The sequence below is a fragment of the Labeo rohita genome, chromosome 21 (assembly GCF_022985175.1).
Source record: "Labeo rohita strain BAU-BD-2019 chromosome 21, IGBB_LRoh.1.0, whole genome shotgun sequence".
Classification (NCBI taxonomy): Eukaryota; Metazoa; Chordata; class Actinopteri; order Cypriniformes; family Cyprinidae; genus Labeo; species Labeo rohita.
Window position 1 is genome coordinate 17856557 of NC_066889.1, and position 24205 is coordinate 17880761.

Here is a 24205-nt window from a genome sequence, read left to right on the forward strand (position 1 = left end):
GTGCTTAAAGTATAAAGACGCATTTAAATGATGGACTGCGAAAGACTCATCAATAAATATATACCTGTCTCTTGAGAAAATAACAGCTGCCATATTTATAAAAATGTTCATATCGATGATGCATTTTGAATGCCATCAACTGTGAGCAAAGGACATCTTCTGTTTTTTTCTAATATTTGTGAAATATTAAATGTGTTCGTCAGACATAAAATGTAAAAAAAAAATACAGTGCATACTGATACTTATATAATGGATGTGCATATGCCTCCCTCCATCCCATTCAAGGTGACGATTCATACAAAATCGAATTTAATTTTCTTGCTGCTGCTTATTTAATTTGTTTGACAACATTAAAATTTAATATTCCTCAAACAATTATTTATTTTTCATTATTTAAGTAGTTTTCTTGAGCTTGATCTTCTCATTCATAAACATTTGGATTTATCATTTTTGGTTTGTGCATGTGATTATTTAAATAAAAAATTCAATCACAAGGACACAAGGTACACAACATACAGTGAGACTTTTTATTTTTACATCATGGACATGATTTTTGTTTGTCATGGACATGAAATAAACATTTTCCGTACACATTATGTAACCTGATATCATAGCATATACATCTGATATATAAAATCAATCATGTATATTTATAGAGCAAGTTTTCAGTGCTGTTAAAATACACCACTATAGTTTTCTGAGCAATCAATACTGGTTAAACTCGCGTTTCTGACAGTTAAAACTCAAAAGACATACTGTTTACGGTCTGCAAAAATGGCATTTAATGATTTTCTTGAAGGCGCTCTGAAAGTCTTTATTGAAGTACGCGTAAATGATGGGATTCAAAAGCGAGTTTGAATACCCGAGCCAATTAATGACGTCGATGAGCCACAAAGGCATATCACAAGACGGACAAAAAGGCAACACGAGTGCTTTGATGAAGAATGGCAGCCAACACACAATGAAAGTGCCCATTATAATGCCCAGAGTCTTTACTGTCTTGCGCTCCCGCGCCAGGGCGAGCTTCCTCTTCGCCTCGGTGTTCTTCTCGTGTTTGTTCTCGAACAGAGGGACAGAGTTTGGCGTGTTGGGCAGAGGCAGGTTGTTTTTGGAATTGCTGTGAACCTCGATGATCTCAAGAGACTCGCCGTCCTCAGCGTGCTTAACCGCGCCGTTTACGCACGCAGCGGGCTTGGGTTCGACTGCGCTTTTCCAGTTTTTGCCCAGCTCTCCGTTCGCCCGCTTGAACAGCGCAGGTGACACAGTCAAACACTTCACCCTCTTTTTCTCAGGTTTTCGAACGGTTTTGCGAATGCGAAACCTTGCCGCTTTGAATATGCGTCCGTACAAGACCAGCATGAGAATCAGAGGGATGTAAAACGCGCAAAACGTGGAATAAATAGTGTACCACGGGTCGTGGCTGATCATGCACGCTTCAGGATTGGCCATGTCTTCTGCTTTACTCTTGGGTTGAGATTTCATGATCAGCATGGGTGGAATTGATATCGAAAAGCCGACAAACCAGGTAACGGTGATTAAAAGAGCGGCGCGTTTTAATGTCCTTTTCTTCATGTAGTCTATCGGGTCGGTGATCGCCCAGTATCTATCCAAAGCTATAGCGCACAGGTGGAGAATTGAAGATGTGCAACATAAAATATCTAAGGAAATAAAAATATCACAAGTTACCTGTCCAAGCGTCCACTTGTCTAAAACTTGGTAAAGAGCCGCCATAGGCAACACAAGCACCGACACCATGAGGTCCGTCACGGCAAGGGATCCGATCAGGTAGTTTGCAACATTTTGCAAAGATCTTTCCAAAGCAATAGCCGCCACAACACACGCGTTTCCAAATATGGAACATAGAATGAGCGCGCCGATCAGCAAAGACGTGGAGATCTGATAACTTAGTGGAACCTTCACAGGTAAAGTCACATTGTCGATCTCCTGATCTAAACCGCTGTCGTTCTGAAATAAGAACGTGTCGTTGTTTTCTTCCATGTCGTGTAGAGCGTAAAATTTGCAAAAGCTCATTCAGAGGAGCTCATACACTTGACGGCGATGCCAACCATCAACATTGTTACTGACGACTTGTGACGACGCGGCTCCATTTATATCAGCAGTGACTCCAGACGTCAGTTACCTACGCAGGTGTGTCGGGTGGGCTCGGCATAGAATATGCACGCGCGTTTTTTCCCCCCTGAATTTATTCCAGTGAGATCCATCCATCCATCATCATCATCTGCTTATAACAACAAACTACTGAAGCAGTTCCAACCGGTGATGACTTGAACAAAACATGCCAGATAGGTATCCAACTTCCTGAGTTTCCGAAAGATTAAACTTTTTCTTTGAAAATCAACTTTTTACTTCACCCTATGCCCGTGTTTTCGATCAGCTCGGCACCGCAGTCAGCGACACCCGTCGAGCTGAAAATTGTATTGCTGCTGCTGCCACCTGCTGTAGCGCGTCTGCTGCTGACAAAACGAAACGTTTGGGGCAAATACATATTTCATTCAGACCTCCACATACTGTCCCTATACCAAGAGTGCGAATTATAAGGATCTTGACTCCACGACTGAGGCTTAAAGCTTATTTAAACATTCAAAAATGCGTATTCAAACATTTCAATAACCAAACAGTTGAGGAAGTAACAGATCGCCGCTCCAGCTCACTTCATCAACAAAACACAGTCACACAGTGACTTTTGTACATATTCACACCACAAATAACACTTCTCTTATGAGTTTCATTATTTGTGCATTCGTATTTAGGTTAGAAAATCGTGATTTATCGAATAAATGAATGAGTTAAACTTTATAAGTGAAATAAACTTTATGAATTTTTGTGCACTTACAGTATTTACGCCTGTTCCGAGATGTTTTGTTCCTCGGCGGCTTCCGTAGCGAAAGCAACTGTACTCCGAGCAGTACAGAGCCAGACTGTTGTTTTTAGCATTTTAGCTAAACAACTTGAGGTGTTCTTCAGACATCCCGTCGAAGGAAATGGCTACCTCTTTCGTGGTATGACATAATTTTGGTATATACGTGAAACAAATGTTTAACTGAGGCAAACAGGAAGTATTTAAATAATAATGACTGGAAAACACTGACAGGAAATACATTGTAGTTTTTCCATTAAGAAAACTACACGTAAAAACTGGATGTCAAATCTAGTGAGAGGTTAAATAGTAAGTTAAATACAGCAAATGTCGTGCTGTATCAATTTAGACGTTGTTTGTTGCAGCGAGATTGTACTGACCTATTTTATGCGCAAGCATAAAGTTTGCTAATGTGCAAAAAGACAGATTACAAAGCCATAGTGATGACAACTTAGCACACTACATAAGAACAATCAACTATTTATGCATGTATTATATTGTTTGTGGTACCAATCTACCAGAGGATTTGTGTAGGAATAAAAAATGGTTGACTAATGCACATTTCAAACAGACTGAGGAACAAGAACAATCAGGGACACCAGAAGATCCAACAAACCTTCGCTGCAGAAAGTGCCGCAGATGTCTAATAGACTCAACCAGCCTCCTTAAGGTGGGTGAATTACTATCTAAAATTTATAGAGTTTGCTCTTACGTCACAGTCATACTGGCTATGCTCGGATGTAAACAACAGCATGGATTGCACGATTAACACTACTGAATATGTTGTTCTGCTAATTTATGCTGTCTAAACTATGAAAAAACATGTTGAAGCTGCCAAATCATATAGAGAAGGGCTTAGCAAGCAGGAAAGGTTGCAATATTTTAGCAAACTAAAGTTTGAGCAGATATTAGCCTAATATTTCACCTACCTGACTGGAAATGATAACAACAAACACGAATGTTGTCAAGATTCTTGCCTTGTAAATCCTGGTTCTGTTTGGCTAACCACAAATGCGTTTTGTTTCTCAGACAGTGTTTTGCACTCTTCTCACTTGTTTTGTTATAACTTTTGGCAGTCTTTAGTACTCCAAATGTTTTTCCCAGTCTGACCCATTAGTACAGCCCAAAACATTACAATAATTGATCATTTTCAGCAGCAATAATCAATAACAATATGTGAGTTTCGTTCAGTTCAGCGGCATTGTTTACGCTCAGTGCCACCGATATGGCGGACTGATGATGTGTTGTGAAAACACTGTATAATAAATGTGTTTAAAAGGTAAATACTGTATATTACACATTGGGAATGGTTACACATCTTCATTTGTGTTAAATTAATGATAATCATTTATAACAAATATTCTACAGGTAGCAACATCAAGGGAGGCTGCAGCCACTTGCAGTGTGTGGCATTTGAATGCTGAAACTTTGCCAGATTGGATTTTAGCAAGTGTTGATCAGGTATGGAGTTTTCATTTCTTTATTTTTGATTGATGCAACTTCGGTCTATTCTGATAAAATGTACATTTCTTGCAGGCCAATTGGAGAGTGGGGAAATTAAACTGCCAGTACTGTGGAGCTCGCTTAGGAGGCTTTAATTTTGTAAATTGCTCTAAATGCTCCTGTGGACATGATACAACTGTACATCTCAGTAAGAGTCGTGTTGATCAGGATGTAAAACCTCCAGTTCTTTTGACAAGATTAGGAAGGACTAGAGAACATACCGTGAGGAGGAAGAATGAGGTGGAGTCTCTCCCTCAGACAATAAGCTCAGCCCCCTCTCCATCTTCAACCCTTGGCATCTCCCGTACTGTGTCCCATGTAGCCTCTGCTGAAACTGAACTTGACGTTGAGTCAACTGAAGAACCGCAGATTCTTAACACTCTTGAGAGAGGCACAGATGTTTCTTTACCTTCTGTATTGCAACCACAACTGTCTGATTATCAGGAGAGCTTAGAGGAACGGCAAATAGGTTCTACTTCCCAGAGTAGACACTCTCTGGACAGTGCTGGGAATCCAGAGGGGGTCAGACTCAGAGTGATGGAGGAGCCGTCGAGAAACACCTCACCCAACCTAGAGTCAAAGCTTTCCAAGAGAGAGAAAAACCGCCTGAAAAGCCTAAGAAGGAAGCAGAGGAAGAAAGAACGTTGGATTCAGAGAGCGCAGGAGGCAAAAGATCTGGTGAGATGTTTTAAAGACATGGGTGGCGCCTGTCTGACTCACCTTGTTCGTATTTGTGACTTTAACAGCTACCAAAAAAATTGTGGCAGTATTCAGAATTTAAGAAATGGCTTTGTTAAATTCAGTTAAATCAATTTGGCTTCCTGTCAGGATGTTCATTTGGAATTTATTGAACTGCACTTGGAGACATTCAAAACAGTCCAAAATTAGTTTTCTGCCCAAACAGAAATAATTAATTTTGAATAATTATGCTTATTTATTCCCTGGTATGTATTAGACATTTTTCATATTTGAATTGCAATTCTGCACCCTGTTTGTTTCCTCAGTTCTGAATGGTGCACAGCTCTAGTTTGTTTAATCTATGAGGTGTTAGAGAAGCACAAAATTTATGTGAGCTATTAAATGAGCTGTGTTGTCCTGAAAAGAGCTCTGGCAAAATGTCAATAATAGATCTGTGGATCAGGACAGGCATAAATCCACATAATACGCTGCTGCAAGAATCCTGAGGATCTTAAAGGGATAGTTCACCCAAAAATGAAAATACTGTCATTAATTACTCACCCTCATGTTGTTCCAAACCTGTAGGACCTTCATTCATCTTCGGAGCACAAATTAAGATATTTTTGATGAAATCCAAAAGCTTTCTGACCCTGCATAGACAGCAACGCAACTGACAAGTTCAAGTTCCAGAAAGGTAGTAAGGATATTGTTGAAATAGTCATGGAAATAGACTCGGAAGAGTTGTAATTTTTGTTTTCTTTGTGCAAAAAAAGTATACTCGTTGCTTCATAAAATCAAGGTTGAACCACTGATGTCACATGGACTATTTTAATGATGTCTTTACTACCTTTCTGGACCATGAACGTGGTGCTTGCATTGCTGTCTATGCAGGGTAAGAAAGCGCTCGGATTTCATCAGAAATATCTTAATTTGTGTTCCAAAGATGAACGAAGGTCTTAGAGGTTTGGAAAAACATGAGGATGAATAATTAATGACAGAGTTTTCATTTTTAGGTGAGCTATGTCTTTAATAAGCCATTCACAGCTGCATGTGACTCTTGCAGCAGGTATCATTTTATTTCAAACATAACGTATCAGTTCTTCATTCATATTGTATGCATTATTTCTACATATCAGGCCATGAAGTGGGACCTGACGGGCAGCGATGATGAAGAGAGGGAGGGATACACATGTGCTGTGTGTTTAGACGTATATTACAGCCCTTACAAGTGCCATCCTTGCAGTCATGTGTTCTGTGAGCCCTGTTTGAGAACTCTGGCTAAGAACAGGCCAAGCAATACCCCATGTCCCCTCTGTAGGACCCTCATATCCCATGTGCTCTTTCAGGAAGGTGAGTCGAATAAATAAATCCCTCATATTGCTTGGAAGAACTTTATGTAACCACCTGATGGGACTTTTTGTTTCAGAGCTCAATCAAACTACAAAGACTTGCTTCCCAAAAGTGTATCGTTCAAGACATGAGACCTTTCAGAAGACCAACTATTCCAAATGGCCCCTGCCCAACTGTTCAAAGCGTTTCCGGATCTTCTGGGGTTTGTCATATGTCATTTAAATTTAAAGGAGTAGTTCACTTCCAGAAAAAATTGACTCACCCCTTGTCATCCAAGATGTTCATGTCTTGTTTCTTCAGTCGTAAAGGAATTATGTTTTTTGAGGAAAATGGCTTATGAAGTTGGAGAAGAAATTGAGATGGGAGTTTTCGACATACCCTAACTGTCTTGAACTGAAATACACAGAGTTCACACAGTGCTAGACAAGATGAGCATTTGAGGCTAGAAAGTATATAAATTGTCAATTTAAAAAAAAATTAAAAAAATTGATCGTTTTGCTAGATAAGACCCTCGGCTGGGATCATTTAGAGCCATTTGAAGCCATTTTCCTCAAAAAACATAATTTCTTTATGACTGAAGAAAATAAGACATGAACATCTTGGATGACAAGGTGTGAGTAAATTTTTGTTCTGAAAGTGAACTTCTCCTTTAAGCATGTCTTTAAGACAAGTTTACAGAAACACGTTTATTTGATTGTTTTTTTTTGTTATTTCAGGATTTCAGAGACACGGAGGTCCTGCCAGTCGTTGGCAGTTCCCCCACAGAGCGTTTGGCCTGGATGCGTTGGATCTAGGGGACATGTGGGGCTGGCCATTTGACATTGACTTTGTGATCATCTCTATTTACTCTCTGCACTGGGTGATGGCATTCATCATCTTCTGTGGCCTCTGCTACTTCCTCCTCCTCTGATGTATGAAGGATCAGATCTCACTTTGTTTGGACAAATGTTGACGGTGGACATCTTATCAAGTGCCTCATACTTTTATTTCAATGTAGCTATGATGAAATATTATTAAGGTGTTTTTCTTCCTGTGGGAATCGTGTGTTTGTTTGTGGTTTAGGTCTTGCAGGGTTTGTGCAATTCATAGATATCACGTTAAGCAATTACCTTATAGCATCTTGACCTGTAAACAGTATTACAAAGCAGTAGAAAAGAAAAAAAAGCAATAATTCAGGGTTTAATGATTAGTTTGTCTGTACACTTTAATATGAGCTGTTTAGATACTTGTCTACTGCTAGAACCCAGGTTTCTTCCACTAATCTGTTGTTCAATAGATTTAATGGCTTCTTTTACACAGTAAAATGTTTGAGAACATTTTTGTTGTGTCAGTTCATTATAATAATTGGCAATGGCCTAGAATGACAGCCAAATCCCGTTTGGGAAGTTTGGAAATGTGTTTTTTCTGTCTGGGAGAACATTTGAGAAGCAATTCCAGAATGATTTGGAACCAAATCCAAACAATCTTTTGGAAGTTTTAACCATTAACTAAGATTCCAAGATTGTTGCATCTAAGTTTCTGTGTGACAACTAACTATATACTGTTTTCGAACTGTAAAACTAACGTTTTTGACTTACAATAAATATATTAAGGAGAGATTCCATATGTTCAAGGCGCCGCTTACGAATAATACCGCGAATATTTCTTTTTCCTTCGACCAAACCGTCTTTTCAGACATCGTGAAGCCCGCAGCTGTGGAGTTCCAGCGGCGCTCGGCCCTCGACAGGGGTGAAGGTGACTCGCCTGTTGGTGCGGGAGATGCAGAGGAAGCGTCACATCGTTCTAATCATCGTAACAGCCCGCATTCAAGAATCGACCTCACCCTCTCATCGAGGACAGGCGGATTAAAGACATTTTCTCAGTGAGGTGGTTTTATTCGTGGATGCGTATGCATGTGTTCTGCACCGAACGGGCGAAAGAACCGCCCCAGATCCGCAGCCAACATTTTTCAAATCGGCAAGTCTTCGCTGAGGGATCCAGAGCGCCGGGAGAGCACCGAGAGCACACGGAGAGCTCAGCGGGCGATGGATGACTGTAGAACGGTGAGCGTGCTGTAGAACAACCGCTGTCACTATTCTGCGGATGCTATGTTTGGATAAGCTTTTTTTGGTGTCCACACATTAAAATTACTATTATATGTAAATTAACTGGTTTAGCGTTACCAGTATTTGCGGGTAAATCTGTATAGCCTATTAATATTGATACTAACATATTTCTAAAAGCCTATATACGGGATGTGATCTATTGAAATATTAAATTGTGAATTGCCTAGAAGATAAATTATTTGTTCTATTGTGTTTATCATTTGCCATTTGTGTTTTCATATTGCACCATTGTTTAGAAATCACATTCCTCCCCACAATCCCATGTGTTGCTATGTGGCATCTAGATAATGGCAGCTAAACTCGTGTTTACCTTGCTGGAAAATCCAGTTTAAGCTGCTGGTTGTGTTCTGGAACAACCAACCAGCTATCATGTCAGCTTGACTAGGTGGTAACTGGTTTGGTGCTGGTCCAAGATGGTCTACCAACCAAACCAGATACATGGCTGGTAGCTTAATCCATACACACTGACTTTCTAAAAATAGACTGAGCAGGATTTGTCTCAATTTTTAGACCGTTCAGGAGTTCAACACTCTTGTGGCTCTCCATCGTGAGCAGGTCATCTCCATAGGGGAGAATACAATCGACTGTCCTTCTTTAAGGGCACAGATGCACAAGACTCGCATCAAAGGATGCGCCGTAGCCCAGGTCGCCTATCAAAACCTCATCGCAATCTCTGGGTAAGCCTGTATGTTAGAACATCCATGTGTGATGACGTGGCCGTGAGATGCCATATTATATGGTTTCTGTTTTTCTCTCTAGGCCAGAGGATGGTGAAATCCACCCAGAAATATGCAGATTGTTCATCCAGCTTCAGTGCTGCCTGGAGATGTACATTACAGAGATGCTCAAATCTATGTGTCTGTTGGGTGTTCTGCAGCTCCATAGGAAAGGTGTTGTGTCAATGACAGCCAGCAGAGGACAGCAGATTCTTTACATAAGCAGACATGAGTACATAAAGCTAATATACTGCATGGTGAAATACTACTGTCAGTCTGAAGGTGGCGGGGATGGCACAATAAATACATAAATCGGCTCCTTTGAGCATTCACTTGTTTTTTCTGTAAGCGAAACAAAGCGTAACTTAAATTTTATGTGTCACTCACTTTAGGAAACGATGTGTGTCCTGAGTCAAACATGGACTGCAAGGTGGACGAAAGCTCTGATGTGCCGATGCTGGAAGATCGGTCGTCGTCACCTGTAGATTTTCCGCAGGAATCCTGGGTCGTGTGCACGGACATTGAGAACATAGAGAGGTACGACAAACAAGATGAATGGATTAGGAAAGACGGCTTACAGTTTTTCAGCAGCGTTGGTTTTAGAAGTTCTTTTCAAATTCATTTACTCCATAGGGATATGAAACAACCTACCGGCTCTGAGATGAATCACAACATGACAAACTTTGAAGCAAAAACTATTTGAAAACCTGAGAAAAAGAAAAAGGAAGACCCTCAACTGTAAACCTTTGAGAGAAATGAGTGAATTGCAAAACATGATCAAATAAAAAACAAAAAACACTGGCCCTATAAAACTACTGAGTTATAATATTTAATTATAGGTGTTTGAATTTGAATCTTTATACACTACCGTTCAAATGTTTGGGGTGAATACTTTTTTTTTGTTTGTTTTTTTTACAAAATGTATACTTTTATTGGGATGCATTAAATTAATCAAAAATGTCAATAAAGGCATTTATAATGTTATAGAAAATTTCTATTTTTTAATAAATTGATCAAAAAATCCTGAGGAATAATACATTTGATTATTTTTTTTAAATTGCTAAATATGTATGTCTTTATACATGTATACACTACCGTTCAAATGTTTGGTGTCAGTAATTTATTATTTTTTTTTAATAAAATATATACTTTTATTTATCAAGGATGCATCAAATTGATCAAAAGTTACAATAAAGAAATTAAAAATAAAGACATTTATAATATTACAGAAGATTTCTATTTCAAAGAAATGTACTAAAAAAAAATTCTGAACAATAATACATTTGAATTTTTTCAATTGTAAGAACAATACATTTAAATACATTTGAATTTCAAAACATTTGAATAATTTTGCCAAATATTTATATATATATGCTACCGTTTAAATGTTTGGGGTCAGTAATTTTTTTCTTAACAAAGTGTATACTATTTATTACTCAAGGATGCATTAAATTGATCAAAAATGACAGTAAAGGCATTTATAGTGTTTATAGAAGATTTCTATTTCAACTAAATTTATCAAAAAATCCTGAAGAACAGTACATTTGATTTTTGTTTGGCAATTGTAAGAACAATACATTATAATTTTTTGCTAAATATGTAGATCTTTATACATGTATACACTATTGTGCAAATGTTTGGGGTCAGTATGTTTTATTTATTTATTTATTATTATTATTATTTTGTTTGTTTGAAGAAAATGTATACTTTTATTCATCAAGGATGCATTATATTGATCAAAAATTACAGCAAAGGCATTTATAATGTATATTTCAAATACATTTATTAAAAAATCCTGAAGAACGATACATGAATTATGTTTCAGTTGTAAGAATAATACATTTGAATTTCAATATATTTTAATTATTATTATTATATATATTTTTTTAACTTGTAATTTGACCGTTCAAATGTTTGGGGTCAGATTTTTTTTTTTTTTTTTTTTTTTTTTTTTTTTGAACAAAATATAAACTTTTATTCATCAAGGATGCATTCATTTTATAAAAAAAATTGAGTAAAGGCATTTATATTGTTACAGAAGATTTCTATTTTAAAGTAATTTATCAAAAAATCCAGAAAAAATGTTCAATGGTTTTCACCAAAATATTAAGCAGCACAAATGTTTTCAAAATTGATGATTACCGGAAAAGTCTGAGCACCAAACCAGCATATTAGAACAATTAATTCTGATGAAAAATTCAGCCTTGCCTCACAGGAATAAATTGCATTTTAAAATATATTTAAAAATATATATATTTAAAATTGTAGTGTTTTCACAATATTCCTGTTTTTACTGTATTTTTGATCAAATAAATGCAGCCTTGGGGAGCATATGAAACTTCAACTCCAAATTTTTAAATATATCTATAAAATGCTTTTCAGTCAATTTAATGGGGTCTTTAAGTACTTGTACTATAAATCCATTTTGCTATAATCTCAGCTGACGTCCTATGTTATGAAATTTCTTCTAGTGATATGCGAGAAATGAGAAACCTTCTAAGCAAACTCAGGGAGACAATGCCTTTGCCACTGAAAAATCAAGGTGCGTCTTCTGATACTGTACAAGATTTTTTCTACCTTCTAATAATATATATTCATATAGCTAAAAGTGTGTTTTTAATGCTGCTCTTTCATGTGTGCAGATGACAGCAGTCTGCTAAATCTGACTCCTTATCCACTGGTGAGGCAGAGGAAGAGACGATTCTCCGGGCTTTGCTGCCTTGTGTCTGGGTGAACCTTCAATACTCTCAAGTCTTCTTTTCTGATCATTGATCAATTTACGCTTCACTGTCTCCTTCGTGTCTCTGGAACTGTTTCGCTAATGTAACTTGTCCCTGGACAGTGTCAAAACTACTTAATCCCTTGTTGGAGGACACAATCCCCTCGACTCGAAACCCTGCTTATTGAGTTTTTAAGCAAAATCAACTGTCTATTTTAAGTTACCGAGAGGTTCATTCTTTGTCACGTGTTGTGAAAACATACGATTGTATAAAAAAGCAAGAGAATGAAGTAAAATAATAACATCAGTCTCTGATTTTCTTTTATCATAGTCAGAATTTGTTGTCAGTGAAAGGGCACGTTTAGTTATAGGATTTCTGGATCTTCTTGCTTCTTGGTTGTTTTCTTTTATATAAATTTAGTCACTGTGCAATGCTTTTTAATTTAGTCTTCCATAAAGGGGAAATGTTGTAAAAAAAAAAAAAAAAAAATTATATTAGTCATTTTAAGGGCACAAAAGCGCTCTGCACTAAAGCCATTGCTATTTCATTCTAAGCTTGAAACAAATATAACACAATAAAATTCACTATGTACATAATACAAATAATTGTAAATAAAACATTGTATTTATTATAATTGATTTTAAAGATTTATTTTTCATTCATCCATTCAGGTTTGTGTGAATGAATATCACAGTTTATTGAGAGTTTGCAGCATGATTTTTGCTCCTCATGTCAGGTGTCTATAAAGTATGCATAGTTTCAGCTCATATAAGCTATATGTCATTTTATAATAAATAAAGTTGTTGTTTTTTTTACTGTAATTGTTTGTTTTATTGCAGCCTTCAGTAATCCAAATTCAGTTTTTATTAACACTAACCTTTAAAAATTCTTATTAAGCAACTGATGCATGTTTAAAATAAAGTTCAAAGTGATTATGAAAATTAAGATAAAGCACAAAGATTTGGCATGAAGAAAGGCAATAACTTTGACCTGCAATAACATGTTATCCATGTACTCCCTGTCCACATTCCCATGGTCTAAAGCAGAAGCCAAATGTCAAAGTGAAGACTTCCAGCTGCAGGGGTTTACTGGAATCAAAGGGGGATGGACCAATTCTGTAGAAAAGTTCAGAGAGAAGACAATTTATTCAGATCAGAATAAGAGTTACTATTTCAGAGCAGCTTACTGTGCATCTGTCTCTGATTTTGAAGTATACTTATATTGCAGCTGGACAAAGAAACTAAAATTACAAATGATAGTGAGCTTACATGCCTTCGGAGGAGTCTGAAATTGATGCATTATTAATCAAGCTCAGGTATTATTAGGTTTTTACAACTCTTCTCAAGAAATTCTCTGTGGTAAGTCTTGATTTAATTAATTTAATTCATTTTCTTAACATCTTTATTTTTCTGCTTAGTTTTTTATGTTTAGTATCACAATGGATATTTAATATTAATATATTTAAAAAGTATTTCTTATTTGTACAAACAGTTGAAGTCAAAAGTTTACATACACCTTGTAAGATCTCCAAAATGTTAATTATTTTACCAAAATAGGAGGGATCATACAAAATGCATGTTATTTTTTTTACTTAGTACTTACAGGAGAAAATAATAGTTGAATTTATAAAAATTACCCTGTTTAAAAATTACTTTTTTCTTTGTTTGTTTAGTGATAGTTGTTCATCAAGTCCCTTGTTTGTCCTGAACAGTTAAACTGCCTGCTGTTCCTCAGAAAAGTCCTTCAGGTCCCACAGATTCTTTGGTTTTTAAGCATTTTTGTGTATTTGAACCCTTTCCAACAATGCATGATTCTGTAATCCATCTTTTCACGCTGAGGAAAACTGAGGGACTTATGCAGCTATTACAGAAGGTTCAAACACTCACTGATGCTCCAGAAGGAAAAAATGATGCATTAAGAGCCGGAGGGTGAAAACTTTTGAACAGAATGGAGATGTGTACATTTTTCTTATTTTGCCTAAATATCATATTTGTTCCATTCAGTACTAGTTGCATATGAGTCCCTCAGTTGTCCTCAGTGTGAAAAGATGGATCTCAAAATCATACAGTCTTTTCTAGAAAGGGTCCAAATACACAAAAATGCTGAAAAACCAAAGAATTTGTAGGACCTGAAGGAAAAGGAATCATTCAGGTAACAACACAGTATTAAGAAGCATTTAACTGTTGAATGGGGTCATTTTTATAAAAATGTATGTAAATGTCTTTTATGTGAAATACCTTATTGAGGTCAGTACTAAATAAAAAAATCACATTTATTTTGTATGATAAAATAATTAACATTTTGCAGATTCTACAAGGTGCATGTCAATTTTTGACTTCAACTGTAATAGCTTTCTTCGTTTGCTTTTGAGGTTTTACTCAATATATTAAAACTGATCCATATACTGGCGTATATCCTACTTCATCTACTTCCCCTTAAGCTGTCAAGTTCCAACAGGCTTTCTTCTCTATGGCTCGTGCTACCATTCCACTTGTCTTACTATGCACACTGGCTTCGTTTACCCCCATTATGGGATGTTTCTGTGACCACTACCTGTGGAGTTCATGGTCACATTGCACCAAAACCTGTGATTCTGGTACCCAAAGACGTACAAGGTAACATTTATTTAACATTTCAGATGTGGAAAGTTTATTATTGCAATATTTACATATGTTTTTTTGCAGGGCTGTAAACTATGATGACCACTGGTACAAAAACAATTGTTTTCAGCTGTGTCAGACAGATGAGTCTAGAGCGTGTAATATTGAGGCCTGTCCCATACACTGTCAGCTGACTGAGTTTGGACCCTGGTCAGAGTGCTCGCCGTGTGCCAAAAAATCAGTGAGTAAACCGCACAGGTATTAAAATTAAAAGAGATATTTATACAAAAGTTAGCATCCTTGCATCTGATTAGTCTACCAGTGTTTCACAGATATAATGCTGATATAGCAACACAACCACTTTGGGACTTTTCAGTGTTTGACCCTGTTTTCCTGTTCCTGACAAACTGTCTGTGCATTAATATATATTAATATATTTACCCAAAAATTTAAGTTTACTTAATATTTACGTACCCTCTGGATCCTCTGCAGTGAATAGGTGCCATCAGAATAAGAGTTAAGAGATAAGTAAGAGATAATAAGAGAGAGATAAAAACTATCCATCAATGCTTTATCGTTAGCTAGAAAAAAATAATTTCTGAAAGTGATTCGAACAATATAATTTCTCTGTGCCATATCCTTAATTGTGGTTTGGACTTAAGGGTTGAAAATTCTGTCATTCATTACTCACCTTCATGTCGTTTCGGACCTTCGTTCATGCTTGAAAAACAAATTAAGATATTTTTGATGAAATCCGATAGCTTGACCCTGTATACTATAGACAGCAAGGGAACTACCGTTCAGACGGCCCAGAAAGGTAGTAAGGACATCGTTAAAATAGTATGTGACATCAGTGGTTCAACCACAATAAGCTACAATAATACTTTGTGCGCAAAGAAAACAAAAATAACGACTTTATTCAACAATTTCTTCTCTTCCGTGTCATTCTCCACCGCGTGTTCACGACAACGCATGTAAGGGTGAGTAATTGATGACAAAATTTTCATTTTTGGGTGAACTATCACTTATTTTCGTTAATTTTCTAGTTATTATCATCCGTAACGTGAAGTGGTAGTGATATGCTGAAGTCTTTCTGCAGATTACATTGATAAGCAAAAAGTCTTTGATGCAGTCAACTGATTCAATATACGTTCATTAAAATGTTCGAAGTTAACTTTGCAATATTACGTACAAAATTATGTTTCTGAATATTAACTATTGTATAAAAGCAATATCACGTTCTCAACCATTCTGTTTTCCGAATGTGACCGGGTTCCCTGCTGAAAAAAAAGAAACCACAGAAATTCTAATGGTTTCCACTACAAACATTACAAACCATCAACTTTTAACCATTAAAACCATTAAAATAGGTTCATGTAGTGTGTTTTAGGACATATTCCATTAGGATTTGGTGAAAGGCGACCAATTATCAGTAGAGACTGATTACAGTTTCCATTATAACCAATAAAACTATTATAAATTCTGTGATGGTTTCTATTGTTCTGTTGTTGTTGTTTTTCAGGGATGCTAATATTTGGCAGCAAAAACATTCTTGCTAGTGTGAAAATGCTTACATATACAGTACACTGCCATAGTAAGTGTATGTTTACTGTGTGATTTAGTTCAGAATAAGGTCTGTTTTGAGACCGGCTCAGTTTGGTGGGGATGAGTGTAGTCCATCTCTTACGGAGGAAAGAGCCTGTCATCCATCCAAGGAATGTGGGATTGAGCCTGTCAACTGCAAAGACAAGTTCACCTGTGATAGTGGTAATTATCTTCATCAACGTCCTCACAACAACACATCATATTTATACCTTAGGTGTAGGTCTACATAATCTATTGATTTTATAATCTAACAAATAAGTACAGTTAAAAGTTTAAAGATGTGCATTACCACCTTGCTTTATTGCCACCAACTTGCTAGGAAGATGTATAAATGCTGCTCTGCAGTGTAACAAGCAGAATGACTGTGGGGACAACTCTGACGAGAGAGACTGTGGCCAAACAAAAAGCGTGTGTGCGAGTGAAAGGAGATTTGCTTTCATTCCCGGTGCAGACCTGACTGGTTATGGGTGAGTTATCAATTAAGATCATTTGGGTTTCTTAGCTTGCAAAAGATTTTTATGGACACAGTAAGCTTTCAGGGTGTTGTCATGTTGTCAGTTAAACAAATCTGCAAATGTGAGATTGTGTCCATCTTAAAACTGAAAAAAGTTATTTTTAAAATTAGATATGATGCTGCGGCAGAGCAGATGAGAGGTGCTGTTCTGGACAACTCATTCATGGGGGGTGAATGCATTCTACAAAGACTTAAGAGAAACTACTACAGAATCCCTGCCAACATTGAGAGATATGAAATCAAGGTGGGAAAAAGTCTTTCTGCATACTTTACTTGTCATGCTGGAGTAAAAAGATATCCAAATGACACACTATATTGGCACCATAGAGGTAGGATATATGTATTTAATTTATATATTAGCTATTATTTGATATTTAATTTCTGCCCATTTAAATGTGCAAGAAATACACAACCTTTAATGCAATTAAAGGTTGCAAAGTAATTAACCATCCGTATATTGTACACTATCAGTCAGAAGTCTTTTTGAAGAAGTCTCTTCTTCTCACCAAGCCTGCATTTATTTGATCCGAAGTACAGCAAAAACAGTATAATTGTGAAATATTTTTACTATTTAAAATAATTGTTTTCTATTTGAATATATTTTAAAATATAATTTATTCCTGTGATCAAAGCAAAATTTTCAGCATCATTACTCCAGTCTTCAGTGTCACATGATACTTCAGAAATCATTCTAATATGCTGATTTGCTGTTCAAGAAACTTTTTATTATCATCATCATTATTATTATTATCAATATTTATAATTTTTTTTTCAGAATCTTCAATAAATAGACAGATCCAAAGAACAGCATTTATCTGAAATAAAAAAAAAAATGGTTACACTATATCATTCAAAAGATTGGAGTCAGTTTATTTTATTTTATTTATTTATTTATTTATTTATTTTATTAAATTAATCAAAAGTGATGATAAAGACATTTATAATGTTACACAAGATTTCTATTTCAAATAAATGCTTTTTTTTAGCAGCAAATTTGAATATTAGAATGATTTCTGAAGGATCATGTGATTTTAAAATATATTCAAATAGAAAACACTTATTTTAAATATTAAAAATATTTCACAATTTTACTGTTTCTGCTGTACTTTGGATCAAATAAATGCATAAGAACCTTAAAAAACATTAAAGATCTTACAGTTCAAAAACTTTTGACTGGTAGTGTACATTATCAGGTTGTAATGCTAATAGCTAATTATTCCTTTTTAGATAATTTGAAACATTAATAAAGGTTTTTGCACTTTTTACAAATATAATTTGGGAGAATTCAATTTTGGTGCATCTGTAAAATGACAAAATTATATGAGCAGCTACCAATCACACAAAACACATGAAATGGATTAATGGTTGGATTTTCACATTTGATTTTATTCGATTTCCTTCTAGGTAGAAAACCTTGAGGATTTTCAAGATAAAGGCATCGAATCCCATAAAGTCGACCTGGCCGAAGATTTAGGTCATTCATATGTCAAAGAGACAGTGAAAGCATCTCAACAAAAGGCAAGGGATCTCAAACTTAAAACTACAAAGCTCTGTGTCTTTCTGGCCATTATTCAGATCTTTTTTGTCATTTTTGTGCAGGACTCTGAGTTTTACAGGGTGCGTCGGGTTGTTGCTACATCAACATTCAGAATGAAGCCTACTGACCTCTACTTAGCAGACCAGTTCCTTAAGTTTCTGAACAGTCTGCCACTGGAATACAACTATGCCCTTTACAGACAGATCTTCCAGCTGTTTGGGACACATTATTTCAGCTCTGGGACATTAGGGGGGAAGTATGACCTCCTTTTCCAATATGATCGAGAAGAACTGAAAACCTACGGTAAGTAGATATTGTCATCTGTTTGTAAGAAATTCACATTTCTTTATTGGATTGTTTTCTCTCATTTCCAAAATGCAATACAACTGTGCTCTCAAATCAGTTGTATCTCCTTATGATTCCCAGGACTGACAGAGGAAGAAACGAGTAGTTGCTTTAGCAAGGATTCCAGCATCTTTGCTATTATCTATAACAGAGAATCACATAGTTCCACATGTGGGAGAAATACATTAAAAACCAAATATGAAGGTAATGCATGCACAAATGTACTATTTAATATACATAAGGCTTATGTTTTACGGAATATAAACCCTGATTTGAAATACACTTGTCCACTCCAGGGTCAATTGTAAAAGCAGCAGAAAAGTGTATCACATCAGTGCAAGGAGGCAGAGCTGAATTTACAGCAGCCCTGGCCTGGGAGAAGAAGGGTGTATCGCCAGACAGCACCACATACCAGAATTGGATCAAATCTACAATAGACAATCCAACTGTTATAGATTTTGAGGTTAGGAAGAGAAACCTATCAATAATTTTAGTGCATAAAATACCCTTTTATTCAAAAGAATTGCAAATGAACTTAAAATAGGTACAATAAATCATCAGATTAATATTGATTTGTCAATGTCTTTTCTAGCTTTTGCCTTTAGTGAATTTGGTGCGGGGCTTCCCTTGCGCTGTGACGAAGAGAAGGCATCTTAATAAGGCGCTGGAAGAGTATCAGACCGAATTTGATTCCTGCAAATGTGCCCCCTGCCCAAATAATGCTCGGCCTGCTCTTTCTGGAACAGAGTGCATTTGTATTTGCCGGACCGGGACCTATGGACAAAACTGCGAGAAACGAGCCCGGGACTATACTTCAGGTTTACATGCATGCACAGTTTAATATATTCATTTAATAGCTAATATAATTAAAATAGAATATTAATATACATAATATGAATAAAATGCTTTTATTATGCCTCTTTGTACAATATTTATCTCAAAACCGTCTGTTTTTGTGCATATCTCTTTAAATGTATATGAGCTGCTGCTCCCCGCCCCCTTTTCCAGAATAGGGCTGTGCCTTTACAGCTCCTTCCTCAGATACTCTGCCAAAAAGCATCTGTTTGGTTTTGATTATGATGTCTATATCATGTGCTGAAATCACGCGTTTTAAACCATGTTAGTTTAACTTCTGATAAAGCTGCTGAAAATAGATAAAATGTCAGAAATAAATATCTGTCCACATCTCACAGGTGAAGTTGATGGGCGCTGGAGTTGCTGGAGCTCTTGGAGTACTTGTGACGCCACCTTGAAGAAGCATCGCTCACGTACTTGTAACAACCCTGCACCGCAGCGAGGCGGCAGAACCTGCCAAGGCCCTGAGAAACAGGTGGAGGAGTGTACCATTTCTATTTTCCAGACGTAAGTGCCCTGTCTTGTCTGTAGACTGCAAGCAGAGGTATTGGTGGTGTCAGTGGCACTCATTCACCAAAATTTCTAGCAATTGCAACTCGCACGTAACTACATGTGTGTATGCATACAAATTTGTTCTTACCTTCATTCTGATTTTGATGCATTTGTATTGTTCTAAAATAGGCAGTGTGTGCCTGCAGCTAGTCATTTGCATACAATCCATTCAGTCTCACCTCTCTTTGCTGCTCATTTGTGGTCTCACACACACACACTTTCATGATTATTGCGTAGACCTTAGAGTAAAATGTGTTACCTGGAACCACTTAAAACACGCTTTTATATAACGTTAGACCAAGAGCACGTGATTGTGCTAGTTTTTCCGTATTCATCAAAATTCGTCACGCACAGAACGTCACGGTGGTCAAAACACCTCTCTCTCTCTCAAAAAAAGCATATTTTCTTAGCAATAGATGCTATCTACATTAAATGCACATAGCGATATATGGTAGATCCTTGCACACTAAGTCCAAAATTTTTTAATGCGTTTTTTCATATTCATCAAAATTCGTCATGCACAGAACATCCTGGTGGCTCAGAATTGTCAAAACACCTCTCAAAATAATTGCTACTGGTGCGAAAAACAGAAAATTGAACCCGATCCGAATATTTTTTTATGACGGACGAAAGTTTCGCAGGCAGTGTGTAAACGTGATTGACACAGCCTGAGATTGTATTTATTTTTAACGTGCAAAAATTTCAGACGAGGAGTGAAAATAGCATATTTTCTTAGCAGTAGATGGTATTTACATTAAGTGCAAATAGCTGTAGATGCTATTTACACTAAAGGTCCTTGCACACTGAGTCCGAAATTTTCATATGTGTTTTTGATATTCGTCAAAATTCGTGACACACAGAACATCACGGTAGCTCAGAATTGTCGAAACACCTCTTAAAATAATTGCTACTGATGCGAAGAACACAGAAAATTGAACCCGATCCGAATTTTTTTATTATGCACAAAGTTTCGGAGGCAGTGTGTAAACGTAATCGACACACGAGATTGTATTTATTTTTTAATGCGCTAAAATTTCTGACGAGAAGTGAAAATAGCATATGTTCTTAGCAATAGATGCTATTTATATTAAATGTCCTTGCACACTGCGTCAGAACTTTTCATATGCGTTTTTCATATTCGTCAAAATTCGTCATGCACAGAACATCACAGTGGCTCAGAATTGTCAAAATAAAAGCTGAAAATGCAGAAATTTTAACCTGATTGTAATTTTTTAACGACGGACGAAAGTTTCGGAGGCAGTGTGTAAACGTGATTGACACGTGAAATCGTATTTATTTTTTAATAAATATGTAAAAATCGCAGTATTTTTTGCAATAATATTAGCTAGATGCTATTTCCACTACTTAGTGCAAGTGCAGATATTTGCACCTCATTATTGTAGTACGTTATAAAAAAGTATTTAATAATAACATGTTGAGTGTAAATGATCAGTTTTATTAAAATGATTCAATGGATGCCAACTTATCTAACCCTAACCGATAAACATCGGTGATGCACTTTATTTTACACTTTTCGATTATTTCCTTAATTTTTTAAAAAATACATGCCTTTCCGAACTCATATGAGATGTCAAAACGGAAAAGAACGAGTTTGGCAGTACATGGATTTCGAACTCGGGTCAAAAAGTCACTGCTATGCGCTTTACCGTCTACGCTACTGGAGTTGTTTAGCGGGCGTCTATTGTAATGTTGACAATCCCAACGGCACATTTGTGGGAGGAGCTGGTGTAAATGTGAAATTTTTATTGTAAACGTATGAATTTAAATGCATTTTAAGTTTTTGTACAAGCACAGTTTCATGTGTAATGAATGCGACACGTCTTTCACAGACAAAATGTGTGCATTAATGATGATGACTTTGAGGCTGAAGGGTCCCGTGAGAGCCAGTTGCCCCCTGGAGCTTCTGGCTGTGCAAAACCCCGTCCACCTGCCAACAGCCACCTGAGGGTGAGGAAACACTTTTACATCACATTATATTCCTGCCTGCTTCCACTAATGTCCAACTTTTTCCCTTTAATTCCAGATCAACAAACGTCAATACGATTACGGAGATCACGAGGAGTTTGTTTGCTTCACTGGTTTTGAACTGGATGGATACCAGCTCATTCACTGTCTGCAAGACGGCACTTGGGAGAAACCAAAGGGACGATGCATTAGTAAGCCATAGAAATGCTGACATATTATCAAAACGATTGCATTTGGCACTCCATACCTGACAGCTTTCATTCCGTATGTGACCCTGGACCACAAAACCAGTCTTAAGTCGCTGGGGTATATTTGTAGCAATAGCCAACAGTATATCAGTTGGGTCAAATTTATTGATTTTTCTTTTATGCCAAATATCATTAGAATATTAAGTAAAGATTATGTTCCATGAAGATATTTTGTAAATTTCCCACCATAAATATATCAAAACTTATATTTTTGATTAGTAATATGCATTGCTATGAACTTCATTTGGACAACCTTAAAGGTAATTTTCTCAGTATTTTGACTTTTTTGCACCATCAGATTCCAGATTTTCAAATAGTTGTATCTCGGCCACATATTGTCCCTTCCTAACAAACCATACATCAACGGAAAGCATATTTATTCAGCTTTCAGATGATGTATAAATCTCAATTTTGAGAAATTTACACTTATGACTGGTTTTGTGGTCCAGGGTCACATATGTTTTCCTGTCTTTCCAGAGAACGTTTGCTCTAAACCCCAAGTGCCTGAGGGCATGACGATATACCCAGAGAAAATGGAGTTTCAAGTAGGAAGTGACATCATGCTATCCTGCTTAGAGAGTGGCACGAGTCCCTCAGGACGTCAATATTACACGTGTGGGAAGAGTCTTGTCTGGGAGCCAAACATCCCACAAGACATACGCTGCATAATTGGTACGTTCGCGAAATAAATGTGCTTTTGTATAACATTTCATACAAAAGTATCCACCTTATTTTTCCCATAAGAGCATTTTGTAAAGTTTATGGGTCTGGCTTCCGGTCCTATCCAGCTCATTTTACTGCTTGATATTGCAAATTAGTGTGTGTTACCATATTATTTTAATTATAAACACACTGATTTGTAGTACAACAGTTTTACTGTTTACAACATGTTGTTATTCTTCTCGTTATTGCCTGATGGCGGCTAATAAACCGAAAGTCTCGCCCATAGGCTTACTTCCACTTTGAAGAATGATATGTATTCGCATCTTTAGCTCCTGTGATGCAAACATGGGTAAATGAATAACGCATATTTTTCCACAGATAAACCCTTTGTACCAGACAGCAGCTGTAAACTTGGAGAGATGCATGATGGGACTAAATGCATCTGCATGTCCAAAGAGAGCTGCAGGTATGAACGTGTCCCGGACTCATTTTGTCAACGCTGTGGTCTGTTGGGAAACTTGACCATGTGTTTATGTATCCTGCAGAAACTACAGAGCGGATCTGTGTGTCTTTGACGCAGACAAGGAGACTGCCATTATGATGTCCCTCTGTGCTTTTCATGCTGGCCGTTGTCATGGAGACAGATTATACTTTATGAATAACGGACCGTGCAAAACCGACGCAGGCAGTCTGGACTGGGCCAAATTCAGGGCCAGCGTATCTGAGAAGAGCTCGGTGCGGGAGCCCTGCGGTTTAGACACCTGTTACGAGTGGGAGACCTGCTCAGGTACAGATTTGCTCACGAATCCTTACGTAACGTGTTATTTTAGTATCAAAGCGTCTTTGATTTGTATTCAATTGAAATGATTCAACGTCGTCTTTTCTTCTTAGTATCGAATACATGCGAGTGCAAAATCCCCAGAGAATGCGCCAGAGATGGGAAGCAAATGTACTGCCTGAAAATTGTGAGGACGCAAAGCACACGGAGCTTGAGTCTGTGCTTCATGGCTGCCATGAAGTGCAGCAAGATGGAGTTTGAGCTTCTGCATGAAGGTCCTTGTGCAAGTTCTTAATTGTGCACCACTTTTGTACACATTTTCACAGCTGAAAGGCTCACTCGTTATTGATTTGTACAGATAACCCATTGTTATATAGTCACTCACAGCATGCTATGCAGTTATTTTTTTGAGCAATCAATGTGGAACAGCACAAAAAATGTTATTAGACTTTCTTGTACTTAAACACTCTTTCACCTGTTCAACTGTGTGTCCAATTAGTGCTTTCTTCCACCTCAGCATGTGCAGAGACGAATAAAAGTGAGCTATTTTTATGTCGATTACACATACCTGT

The 24205-nt window shown here is 36.8% G+C and overlaps 3 protein-coding genes across 3 annotated transcripts; 2 read left to right on the plus strand and 1 right to left on the minus strand.

Moving 5' to 3' along the window:
- Positions 1-531: 531 nt before the first annotated feature.
- On the minus strand, positions 532-2749 carry htr1ab (5-hydroxytryptamine (serotonin) receptor 1A b). The gene has a single exon (XM_051092958.1). It carries the CDS (start codon positions 2029-2031, stop codon positions 760-762), a length of 1272 nt encoding a protein of 423 aa, XP_050948915.1. The 5' UTR covers positions 2032-2749; the 3' UTR covers positions 532-759.
- Positions 2750-2872: 123 nt separating this feature from the next.
- rnf180b (ring finger protein 180b) lies at positions 2873-7422 on the plus strand. Its single transcript, XM_051092957.1, has 7 exons — positions 2873-3020; positions 3450-3548; positions 4247-4339; positions 4415-5059; positions 6196-6409; positions 6486-6611; positions 7126-7422. The coding sequence occupies exons 1-7, from the start codon at positions 3003-3005 to the stop codon at positions 7317-7319; spliced, it is 1389 nt and encodes a 462-aa protein (XP_050948914.1). The 5' UTR covers positions 2873-3002; the 3' UTR covers positions 7320-7422.
- Positions 7423-8123: 701 nt separating this feature from the next.
- Positions 8124-24196, plus strand: c6 (complement component 6). Its single transcript, XM_051092658.1, has 23 exons — positions 8124-8451; positions 9025-9191; positions 9274-9404; positions 9623-9767; positions 11702-11772; positions 11873-11960; positions 13162-13208; positions 14391-14565; positions 14635-14791; positions 16173-16317; positions 16475-16622; positions 16781-16913; positions 18074-18509; positions 18633-18755; positions 18848-19014; positions 19144-19369; positions 19745-19913; positions 21809-21926; positions 22003-22135; positions 22670-22864; positions 23234-23321; positions 23401-23642; positions 23747-24196. The coding sequence occupies exons 1-23, from the start codon at positions 8302-8304 to the stop codon at positions 23926-23928; spliced, it is 3636 nt and encodes a 1211-aa protein (XP_050948615.1). The 5' UTR covers positions 8124-8301; the 3' UTR covers positions 23929-24196.
- The last annotated feature ends 9 nt before the right edge of the window (positions 24197-24205 follow it).

Bases quoted from the DNA above. Each gene is read 5' to 3' on its own strand.
- htr1ab (XM_051092958.1), bottom strand. From the start codon at position 2,031: ATGAGCTTTTGCAAATTTTACGCTCTACACGACATGGAAGAAAACAAC.
- rnf180b (XM_051092957.1), top strand. The intron at 4,340-4,414 runs GTATGGAGTTTT...CATTTCTTGCAG, and splicing joins TTTTAGCAAGTGTTGATCAG to GCCAATTGGAGAGTGGGGAA. The intron at 6,410-6,485 runs GTGAGTCGAATA...TTTTTGTTTCAG, and splicing joins CCATGTGCTCTTTCAGGAAG to AGCTCAATCAAACTACAAAG.
- c6 (XM_051092658.1), top strand. From the start codon at position 8,302: ATGTGTTCTGCACCGAACGGGCGAAAGAACCGCCCCAGATCCGCAGCC. The intron at 8,452-9,024 runs GTGAGCGTGCTG...CTCAATTTTTAG, and splicing joins CGATGGATGACTGTAGAACG to ACCGTTCAGGAGTTCAACAC. The intron at 14,566-14,634 runs GTAACATTTATT...GTTTTTTTGCAG, and splicing joins GGTACCCAAAGACGTACAAG to GGCTGTAAACTATGATGACC.